The 10946-nt window shown below is 63.6% G+C and overlaps 1 protein-coding gene across 1 annotated transcript; it reads right to left on the reverse strand.

Annotated features, from left to right (window-relative positions):
• Positions 1-786: 786 nt before the first annotated feature.
• HCK (HCK proto-oncogene, Src family tyrosine kinase) lies at positions 787-10190 on the reverse strand. The gene is made up of 14 exons (XM_068416081.1): positions 10113-10190; positions 9216-9302; positions 8603-8726; positions 8229-8271; positions 7892-7991; positions 7633-7731; positions 7399-7502; positions 6832-6981; positions 6274-6426; positions 5781-5963; positions 5446-5522; positions 3376-3529; positions 2986-3117; positions 787-1688 (listed from the first exon to the last, which is right to left on the reverse strand). Exons 3-14 carry the CDS (start codon positions 8723-8725, stop codon positions 1486-1488), a joined length of 1521 nt encoding a protein of 506 aa, XP_068272182.1. The 5' UTR covers position 8726; positions 9216-9302; positions 10113-10190; the 3' UTR covers positions 787-1485.
• Positions 10191-10946: the final 756 nt, after the last annotated feature.

Raw genomic sequence — 10946 nt, forward strand, 5'->3', positions numbered from 1 at the left:
GGGCGGGCCACGGGCCGCCTCTCCGGTCCCCAGCGGGTGTCCAGCCCCGCGGAGCCGGGCGGGGAGGGGGCGGCCCGCGCCGCCATCTTTGCTGAGGGCAGCGGCCTTCGGGCGCAGGGCGGGCGCGACGCCGCCGCCGCCATGTGCGGTGCGGGCGCTGAGGCGGCGGGGCTGGGAGGCCCGGCCCGGTCCCTCCGCTCCGACCCCCCCGGTCTCTCGGGGCCGAACCCCCCCGGTCCTCCCCCCCCGGGCCGGGAGCCCACCCCGGGCCGGCTCCAAGGGGCGCTACGGGCTCCCGGCCTCGCCCCCTCCGCATCCCCCCCCTCCCCGGCCCGGGGAACATGAGGAAAGGCCAAAAGACGAGAGGTTTATAAATACTTAATTGATTACAAAAAGCAGCTTCCAAAGCTGATATAAAAGCATGTAAGCAACGGTGCTTGCCTCTTTGTATGAGGAAAATACAATCACGGGCCCAGAAGCTCCCTGCTGTAAGACATACAGGGCAATCTTAAAAAAAATATTACTTCCTCCTTTTCCCCAAATAACTCATCATTAAATACTAAAAATAAACAGCACCACAAAATGAGTGTGCAAGGAGCACTGGGCTCGTTGCTGGTCATTCAGGTGCCACAGTAGATGTTAAATCACGCCTGTGAGCAGAGCAGTAGGGCTTTGCCACGGAGGGAGAGGGCTCCTTGGGCTGGCAGCGGCCGGCTTAGGGTGGCCCTGGGCTGGAGATGTTCCTCCTAAAGCAATTCTGGGGGGATACATCCATGTAAAGCACCATCTGTGTCTGCACGCTGCTGCCCACCTCCCGGCACAGCCTCACCAACGTCACACGGGTGAGGGGTGTAGGAAGGAAACCCAGGAGACGTGTTTCTGCGACACCTGACATTCAAAACGCAGGATCCTACGTTGAGGACAAGCCAACGTGCTGCATCGCAGCGTGCCCGGGTGGGATTTCCGTGACACGCAGGGACTGGGGGGATGTGGGTGCTGCACAGCACGCCCAGAGCGTAACGGCATTTCGCCACAGCCATCGCAGCCAAACCACCTACTTCTGCAAAACAGCATGGTAAGATTAGGATTAAAAAAAATAATAATCTGTTGGGTTTTTTTTCTTTTTAGCTGAAACAGGCCCAGCCCTGTGCCACCTCGTGTGGTGCTGCCAGCCACCGTCCAGCCAGCGCTTCCCGGAGCAGCTGCCTCGTGGGCACTCTGGCACGTGCGAAAGACACAAGGTACAGCCCTGCATCGCTTCTCCCTCCGTCCAGCAGCCCCGGAGGGCTGGCCTGAGCGTGGCTTCCTCCTGCCCCCACTTCCAGCCCAGTCACACCAGGAGGGCTCTGGTTCCTGGGCCAGGCTGGCAGAGGAAGGCGTGCGCAGATCAGGAGTGGGACAGGGAAGAGCAGGGTGCGTGTGCTCCCTGCCGCTAACACGGCGGGCACGGTGTGGGGATCTGCTGGCTTCACCAAGCTTCCTGCATTACGGCTGCTGCTGATACTGGCTCTCTGTTGCGGTAAAGAAATCCTCCAAAACGCTCTGCGTGTACTCGAAGGTGGGACGATCCTCTGGTTTGATCTTCCAGCATCTCATCATAACGTCATAGAGCTGCTCGGGGCAGTTCTGTGTGCGGGGCATCCGGTACCCGTGCTCCAGGGCCCTGATCACCTCCACGCTCGACATCCCTGGGGAAAGAGAGCAGGACAGGTGAATGTTTCATGGTTTAGCACCCACTTCTTTAAAAGGCAAAAAAACACCCAGACCCAAAACTACCCACCCTTCGGGCACCATCACTAGGAAGGAGAAGGACAGATTGGAGGGTTGGGAAGGGGGAACGTGTGAACAACCAAGATGCTGAGTTGTATCATGTTCTGCCCCAGCTGAACAGATCAGGTGGGAATTACAATTGTTTTGTATAAATTTCCACAAAATAAAGGCTACACTTCTCCATGTGCTGAGTCCTTAATGAGCCATTCCTTCCAGTGTCACTGATATAAATTAGTGTGGTGGCAGAACTGGTCATTCCCCAACAACCCTTTGTGCCCCCCACACCCTTCATGGTCGGTTTGTGGCAACTTTTACTTTTCTCATACAGAATAATTTCCTGGGGTAAAAAGGTACCAAAGAAACAATTAGTACAAAATACAGGGCAGTTCCTAACGATGATGATTTACAGATTGTTTGAGCCTTCTCAAAAACACCAGGCCCAGCCATCAGCTCTGAACTGATGTGCTATTTCCAAACATGTTTATTCTGCAGGAGGCAGAAAACTCTGTGTTCTTGCTGTGACACAAACCCGTGAGCCAGGAGCCTGCGGTGTGTGATCCCTGCTTTCCCAGGGACATGCAGTACATCCTGGGGCAAGTCCGTTATCCTCTCACATTAAAAACTTCTATTTTTAGAAACAGAGACCAGATCTTTTAGAGATCCTGACTCCTGTTGGTTTCCCATGGAGCAGGAGGAGCTCAGGGCCTCCTTGCAGGATCAGCCCCAAGGCAGTATATAGAGTAGCTCCCCAAAGCAGTGGGCACCCCAAAAGCCATCACTGCCCGGACTCATCCCGTGGGCTCCCCAGAGCAGATGTCCCAGCTCTGCTTTGTGGAAATGAGATGATCCATGTCACATCAGCATGGATCTCAGGTCAGTGAAAACAGCTCTGAGGACTCCCAGGGAGAAAATCTTCCTAATTATCCACCCTTGGTGAGCTCCTGGCCAAACAGGAGATGTAGCTACAAGTGGTGCAGACTGCTCAGGGGCTGCCTCGTGCTCTGGGCTCCTCTCCATGGCTCACAAATAGAACTGCCATCCTGAGCTCTTGTGCTGCCCTCTTTGAGCTCTGCCCCCAGAGTGAGATTCAGATTTTTCACCTTTCCCTCAGTTTTCAGTGATCTAACTTCATGGAGAAATGGATCCCGTGGACGGGGCCCAGAGGTGGAGCCTGTCTTTTGGAACTGGATCAGAGGAGGTATTTCACCTCCTTACCTGGGTATGGGATGCGCCCGTAGGTAATGATCTCGGTCAGGAGGATCCCAAAGGACCAGACGTCTGATTTTATAGTGAAAGATCCGTAGTTGATGGCTTCTGGTGCAGTCCATTTAATGGGAAACTTGGCACCTGGACAAAGAGAGCCGGTGGGAAACATGATCTCTAACCCGAATGCCGAGAAACTGGTGGTGAAATATGGGGAACAAGAAACAAACACACAGAAGAGGAAGATGCGAAGCGATGCAAATTAGAGGAGCTTCCCTCATCTGCCCCTTCACACAGCACCTCCCTCCTTGCCACCAAAGTTAAGGCGGGTAAGTGGCTCTAAGGGAACCCCACACCCTGCACCACCCCAGGACGTGGCCAGCTGCCCCAGCAGCCCCGCACCTTCCCGGGCCGTGTACTCGTTGTCTTCAATGACTCTGGCCAGTCCAAAGTCTGCAATCTTGCACACCAGCATCGCCGACACCAGAATATTGGCAGCTCGCAGGTCTCTGTGGATGTAGTTTCTCTTCTCGATAAAAGCCATTCCTTCTGCAATCTGGAGAAAGGGGAAAGAGAAAAAATGCAAAGAGGCTGTTTGAAATAACACAACGGCCCCAGCGCGGCTGTTACCAGGAACGGAAAGAGGTGAACTGCTTCTGGCCAGCGCTCGGAAAGGGGGTGAAAGGAGGCACAGCAGGAGATGGGGCTGGCTCTGCTCGTGGGAACGGCTCTCCATGCAGGGAACCCCGTGCAGAAGAGCTCAGGGTTTGGGTGACCAGCCCAACACGACCCGTTTAAGCCCACGTGTGAGAAAAGCAGCGAGAACTGGCCCTGAGGAGCTGGTGTGCTCACGAGCAAGTGCCTGTGGGTGTCCACGGGGCAAGGTACAACTGCTCCATCCGTAGCCATGCAGATGTGAAGAGGAGTAAATCATTCTCCGTTCAGCGAAGACATGAGACCAGTTTCCAAATACCTCAACAACTGCTTGAGGGAAGCAGGGAGCAGCCTGTCCCCTCTCTCTGCTCAGGGGGACAACGAATGGGCTTTAATTGCTGCAGGGAGGGCTGGCCAGCACTGCAGGGCTTCCACGGTGAGGAGAGACAAGCACTGTGGTGGGTCTCCCAAGGAGGGTGGGGAGGTGCCTGGGGTCTTCAAGAATAGGTTGTGAAGAGTCAGGCCTGCCTGGGGGCAGGATGGCTGTGACGGCCCCTGAAGACCCCCCCGGCTCCATCTTCTGAAGTCTCTGCACTCAGCGGCTGCGTGTGCATCTATCACTGCAGGGATGACCCGGTGTGTGCACAACCAGCCCCCAGATTTGTGCCAGATTATCCCACGCCTGGACACTACCAGCATCTGGGAGGGGAAGGGGCTGGAGCAGCCAGAGTGTCACCCTCTCCCCATCACACACAAGGCGCAGTTGCTCGCAGAGCTCCACACAAAATACAGAAGTAAACAAGCGCTGCAAGAGCGGAAGGATTATTTCCACGACCTCAGACACAGTTTGGCTGGTGGTGACTCAGCCGCGGCACAAGCCCGGGTGCCACGCTCGCGAGCTGCCTGCCTGCACGCCTGCTGCCTGCACATGAAAGCTCTTCAGCCTTTGCTTCTTTGCCCCTCGGAGCGAGGGAGCCGAGCGGGCGGTTTGCAAGAGCCAGCTGGCTGGGAGCAGATGGCGTGTGCGAGGGCACAGCCCCTCAGCAGACCCTGGGCTAAGCCCCTGGGGTCTGGGCTCCCCCCTTGGCTTTCCTGTGGCTCAGGCACCTCTATGAATTATTTCACAGAGGTACTAAGCTTGGCTCAAAGGGTCCCTGGATTCTGGGGGGGGGGGTCCCCAGCACCTGGGGACACTGCAGAAGCAGCAGGGACAAGGCAGCGGTGGCACTAATGGTTGTACACACACGAAGCTGAATGTGTAACAGCACGCTCAGCTGTACTCAAAATCAGCTCCTGAAAATAGCCCCAAAACGATTTTCACCGAGTCCTCCCACCTCTCCAGCTGCCTCCCCCCAGCCCATGACAGCCCTTCGGCAAGTAGAGGATATTAATGACCCCGAAACCTCCTGGAGGGGTAACACAACACGCCACGCTCCCTTCTAGAAACCCTGCCCAGCTCAGCCAACCAGGCACCGTGAACACAACAAAATTGTGCTGTAGGTTTCCTATGAAGCCCCTGAGGCTTAATGCTGCCACGGCGGTAGGTGGGTCCTGCCCTGGGGCACGGCCTGAACCGGGGTGAAACGCTGTCCTGGAGAAGGGACCCTGCAAGCGTGAGCAGGGAAAACAAGCTCCCACCCTCACCCCCTGCCACTTCCACAAAACACAACGGCACCAAGGGCTGCCCAAACCACGGCGGCCTCAGCAGAGACAGATTTCCCCGCTCCTCGGAAGGAGCAGCCTGGCCAAACCCCCCCGGGCTCTCAGGGGCAAGGGGAGCAGGAGCGGGGAGCTGGGGAAGGGCTGCTCCCTCCTCACCTGGGCACAGAAGTCGATCAGCTTCGGGAGCGGCTGCTTGTTCCCCTCGTCGCTCTTCAGGAAATCCAGCAAGCTCCCTGCGGAGAGGGAAGGGTGCCAGGGCTGACGGCTCAGCCGGAGCCTGCGGGGTGGCACAGGGTCCCGGGGGAGCCGAGCATGATGTGGGGACTGTCACTGCATCCCCCCACCCTGCCCCAGAGCGCTCAGCACACAGCGACAGGAGCCAGCCCCGCTCCCAGGGCCCCGGCGCAGAGCCCCCGGCCAACCCCAGGGATGCAGGAGGGGCTGATCCTGCACCATCCCCGGGGCACCCGGGTATCGCCGCCTGGCAGCACCTTTCTCCATGAACTCGGTGATGATGTAGATGGGCTCCTCCTTGGTGACGACCGCGTGCAGCTTCACCAGCTTGTCGTGCTGCAGCGTCTTCATGACGTTCGCCTCCTCCAGGAAGGCGTCCACGGACATGCTGCCCGGCTTCATCGTCTTCACCGCCACCTTGGTGTGCTTGTTGTAGGTAGCTGCGGGGTGGCACGACAGGCTGTTCCCAGCCTGCCCAGCACTGGGTTTTGGAAGCCAAAACACCCACTCCCACAGGCGGAGCCGCTGTGTGAGGGCTGGAGACCCTGCACAGCCCAGGGCTGTCCCCACGCACCCAGTCCTGGGAGGTCCCGACATTAAGGCCAGGGCCACCTCCACTTCCCCGTGCTCCTCTCCCGCAGGTCACTCCTTCTGCCCCATCATCCCTCCACCTCCTCTCCCACCCCTCACCCTTCCTCCTCCACCATCACCTTCATCTTCCTCCCAGCTGCCTCCTCCCCTCGCTCTCACCCATCCACACTTCTCCGAACTGCCCAGCTCCCAGCTTCCTCTCCAGCCTCAGCGACTCCCGAGGGATCTCCCAGGCATCCTTCTCCCAGGGCTTCTGCGGCTTGGGCACGCGGCAGGGGTGGGTGAGCCTCTGGCACAGCCCGTCGCTCTGCCCTGCCGGGGAGCACCGAGAGCTGTCAGCCAGCCTCTCTCACCCACGGCAGCTTCCGTGGCCACGGGGCTCGTCCTGGCACCACGCGCCCCACTGCAAACTCTGGGGACATGTCGAACGCCGGCCATCGCAGCCCGGCCCTGCTGGCATCGCTCTGCCCTGCCAGGCGTTACTGCACCGCGCTGGCACAGACAGGGCAGGGGGAATCCTGGGCACCGCGGGCATTTGGGGACACCGACAGCCATGGCTGGGACGGCCAGCTGGCCACCACCCCAGGGGAAGGTCCAGGAGTCACTGCCCTTCATGGTGACAGGCAGGACTCCTTGGCATCCGCACACCCTGGCAGCTGCTGGGCTTGGGGGCAAAGCCCTGTCCGGGACGGGGGTGCCGGGCACCCTGGGGCTCACCCTTGTAGTACTGGACCAGCTCCTGCAGCGTGTCGAAGCTGCTGCGCGGGGAGACGTAGAAGCCGCCGCTGTCCAGTGTCCGGATCTTGTAGTGCTTCACGGAGCCGCCCTGCGGGCCGTCCCCGTCCCGCACCGACAGCGAGTAGCAGCCTGCTCGGGGAGGGGTGAGCTGCCAGCCCCCGCGGAGGGCACGGCCCCGCTGTGCCCGACCACCCCACGCTCGCGGCATGCGCGGTGCCATCATCCAGCGGAGCCACCGCTGCAGCCTCTGGCCCCACCACGCTGCCACCACCCCGCCACCACCCCTCGGCCCCAGACTCCAAGAGCAGCCTCAAAGGGGCACGTCCCCCCCGTCCCCACCGCGGGGCTCGGACGTGTGGCAGCACCACGGGCTCTTGCAGGGACACTCGCAGCAGGAGCACGGGACCCCCAGGCCCTGCCCCACAGCAAAGCGGAGCCCCGGGGCTGGGGAGGCACCTCCCGAGCTCCTCTGCCAGGCAAGGGGGGGTGAGGGAGGCCCCCCGGGGCAGCCGCTCCCCACCACCGCGCTGTGGGCACCCTCCAGACCTTTCGTTGTCTCGCTGTCCCGTATCATGAAGGACCCGATGACGTTCCCGGGGCCGAGGAGCTGCCGCTCCGCGTCCTTCCGGCTGATGCCCTTGAAAAACCACCTGCGGCAGAAACAAATGGGCCAGGGAACGGTGCCAGGGCTGGGTGAGCGAGGGCTGGCGTGGGGCAGGGCTGGGGGCAGGACACGGGGACAGCACGAGGCTGGGCTGTGCCACCGAGGGACGGACTCACTCTTCTGTCTCCAGCGAGCCCACTCGGGCAACGTAGTTGCTGGGGATGAAGCCTTCGCGCCCCGTTGCCAGCGACCGCGCTCGCCACCACTCCCCTGACCTGTGGCAGAGACGGCGTCACATCAGCCCACGGCACCCGGCACTGGGCACCCGGCACTGGGCACCACCGGCTCCTCCAGGGGCAAATCCCAGAATAACCCCCCGCCGAGCCACACAAGCCTTCAGGAGACCCTGGGGTGGGGGACGCCGGCAGCACTTACTCCTCCAGAACCTTCAGCCGCTCCCCTTTCTGGAAGCTCAGGTCCCCAGCGTGCATCGCCTCGTAGTCGTAGAGCGCCAGCACCACGCTGTCCCCCGAGCCTGCCGCGAGGGAGCTCCCTGGGCACCCCTCCCGGTGCTGGGACAGGGTGCCCGGCCACAGGACACCGGCCAGGGCCCCCGCAGCACCCAGCGCCTCAGTCTTCATCGTGCCATGGCCACATCTGGCCTTTGAGGAAGCCCAGCACTCCCATCCAACTGGGACCAGCAGTGTGTGACCCAGGCTGGAGAGGCCCCCTCCCACCCTGTGCACCCGCTTGCAGCCCCCCCTGTACCTACCATCCTCGGGTGGGGACACGGACACATCAGGGACATTATTGTTCTGGAAAGTGGGACAGAAACCAGAGAGTGAAGTTACAGGTGGCAGAGACCCTACGGGGGTCTCAGCCCCACCATGGCCCCAGCCCCCAGCAGCACCAGCACCACCCAACTTGCCAACCCACCCCACACCAGCATCTCCATCCCCTCCCAACACCTTCTTTTTTTCTCTGGGCTCTATCCCACGGCCAAGTCGCCCGCCCCGGGGCACAGGCACTGCCAGCGCCTGCAGCTGGCCCTGCTCTCCATGCTGGCATCTCCAGTGAGGAGAGGGGCTGAGCCCCCCATGATGGCTCGGCCCCATGCCCCCGGCTTGGCCAGTGGCTCCCGCTCACCCTCCTGTTGGTGGCCGTGGGGTCCCTCACGTAATGGCCCTGCTGGAGGCCGGGGTCAGGGTCAGAGTCAGTTTTTATCGTCTTCTCTTGGACGCCAGCTTTCTTCGACTTCACGCAACCCATCCTGCAGCCGAGGGAGGGGAAGTGAAGCCGTTGCAACAGAGGCGAAAGCCCCGCTCCAGCCCCGCTCCCAGCAGCTCCGGCACGGCACGGCACGGCACGGCACCAGCGCACAGCACGGGGCCACAATGCCCACCCAGCTGCCCTGCTGTGGGCAGAGAGGGCTCCGCTCCCCTGGCAGGGCCGAGGTCGGTGACAACCGCAGGGTGACGGGGCGCCTGGCTGGGGCACGGAGCAGCTTTGCAGCCCGTCCCCGAAAAGCCCTTCCCCGCGGGGGTGCGGGTGCTCAGCACCACGGCAGGAAAGGGCCCCTTTGCAACGCGGGACCCTGGTCGCAGAGGGGCTCCCCCGCAGCTCGGGGCTCCCCACCCAGCACCGCTGCTGCTCGTGGCCCCCTCGTCCCTCGGCGTGGCCGTGGGTCACCGCTCCCCACCGCGCTCCCCGGCCGCTTTCTGCCCCCCACAGCCCCCAGCCCAGGGCGAATGCGACTCACCTTCCTCCAGCTCCCCAAGAAACGTCCTGCGAGGAGCTGCGAGCGCGGGGACACCCCGCAGAGACACTTCCCTTGGCCGGGGGAGACCTTGGCACAGAGAAAGGAGAAGGTGCCAGCGAAGGAGGAAGCTCGGGGCTGAGCGAGGCCCCACGACGTGCGCGGCACCGCTGGCCTCACCGGGGGAGCAGCCGGACACCAGCAGCACCGGCTGCTCCCGTGGCCCTCGCGGGACATCGCTGTCACCCCCCAGCCACCCCACGGTCACTCGTGTCCTTCCCCACCGGCCCCGCTCCCTGGGGCAGAGCGGGAGCAGCGGCCCCAGACAGCGCGTCCCCCTCGCCAGGGATGCCCCGGGCTCGGGAGCGGGACCGCCGGGCCGGCCCCGCGGCGGGGTTGGCTCTGCCCGTCCCGCATCGGCTCGGAGCATTCGGCCCCGCAAGGCGCAAACACCTCGGGGGGGTCCAAGCGCCCCGCAGCCCCCCAGCCCCACGGCGTCCCAGCACGGGGAGCACCACGGGGACCAGGCGGGGGACCGGGTGTCCCGGTGTGAGCCCACCGCTCCGGGAGCGCGGCGGCCCCGGGTCCCCGCTGGCGGGGCAGGCGGTGGCGGGTCCCCGGCAGCCCCTGCAAGGCCACCGGTACCTCCCCGGGACTGCACCGTGCCCCCCCGGGACACCCCGGCATCGCCTCCCCTGCGGCACCCAGACGCCGCCGCACCGAGAAGCACCGGGGCGGTGCCGGGACCGGGGCTGGGGCAGGCACGGGGCCGGCCCGGGGCAGCGGCACCGGCCCGGGGCAGGGACGGACCGACCGGGCTGCCCGGGACCAGCAGCGGGGCTGCCCCCGCCCGGCCCCGCCGCTCTCGGGGCTCCGCGCCCGCCTCCGCTCCGCTCTCACCTCCGCCGCTGTCCCGGGGCACGTCCCGGTGCCGGTGCTCCTCCCGGAGCCGGCGCTGCCGCCGCCGCTGTGCTTTGCCCGGTCGCGCCCGCCCCGCCCCGGTAAGACCACGCCCCTCCCCGGTAAGGCCCCGCCCCCCGGAGCCACGGGACCCCCCGACTCTGTCGGTGATGCCCGACGGGGCGGGTGCGGCCGGTACCTCCCTGTAGCGGCCCCGGGGGGCCCCAACCGGGCGGGGAGCGGGGACCCCCATCACGCACCGTGTTCTGCTGTTCCCGTGCCAAAGTCCCCCCGGGGGCCCCCCCCAGCCCCCCCGGTGCTTCACCCAGAGCACCCCTGAAGTCGGGACCGGGACGGCAGCAGCAAAGGGACCCTCCGTGACACCGACCGTGGGTGACAGAGGAAGCGGCAGGGTGGCGGGCGCCTCGCCTGCACGGGCATTTGCATGTGTGAATTTTTTAAGAAAAAAATAAATCAGGTAACCCCGGCATCTGCCCACGCACCGGCCCGGGGCTGCAGCGCTGTCCAGCCCCCGCCGAGGGACAGTGCCCGGGGACACTGGCCAAGCGACATCGGTCAAGGAACATTGGCCAGGGAGCATTGCCCGTGGGCTATTGGCCAGGGGCCATCGGCCGGGGCCGTGGGCTGGGGGGGAGCTGCAGGAAGCCGGTCCCGGGGCAGGAACTTCCTTTTGTGAAGCCCCGGCAGCCCCGCAGCAGGCCGGGCGTCGCGGGGACATGGCTCACGGGAAGGGGGACGGCTGCCCACGGCATGGCCTGCGCCTCAGCCACCCCAGCCCTGCCCAGCACTGGGGCACTCGGCAGCAGGGTGGGG

The sequence above is a fragment of the Nyctibius grandis genome, chromosome 19 (genome assembly GCF_013368605.1).
Source record: "Nyctibius grandis isolate bNycGra1 chromosome 19, bNycGra1.pri, whole genome shotgun sequence".
Classification (NCBI taxonomy): domain Eukaryota; kingdom Metazoa; phylum Chordata; class Aves; order Nyctibiiformes; family Nyctibiidae; genus Nyctibius; species Nyctibius grandis.

What these genes read in the sequence shown, in the direction of transcription:
- HCK (XM_068416081.1), bottom strand. Translation starts at nt 8,725, where the DNA reads ATGGGTTGCGTGAAGTCGAAGAAAGCTGGCGTCCAAGAGAAGACGATA. An exon ending in GGCTCGCTGGAGACAGAAGA is followed by an intron (nt 7,503 to 7,632) that starts GTGAGTCCGTCC and finishes TTTCTGCCGCAG; the next exon opens with GTGGTTTTTCAAGGGCATCA. An exon ending in GTTCGGAGAAGTGTGGATGG is followed by an intron (nt 5,964 to 6,273) that starts GTGAGAGCGAGG and finishes GCCACCCCGCAG; the next exon opens with CTACCTACAACAAGCACACC.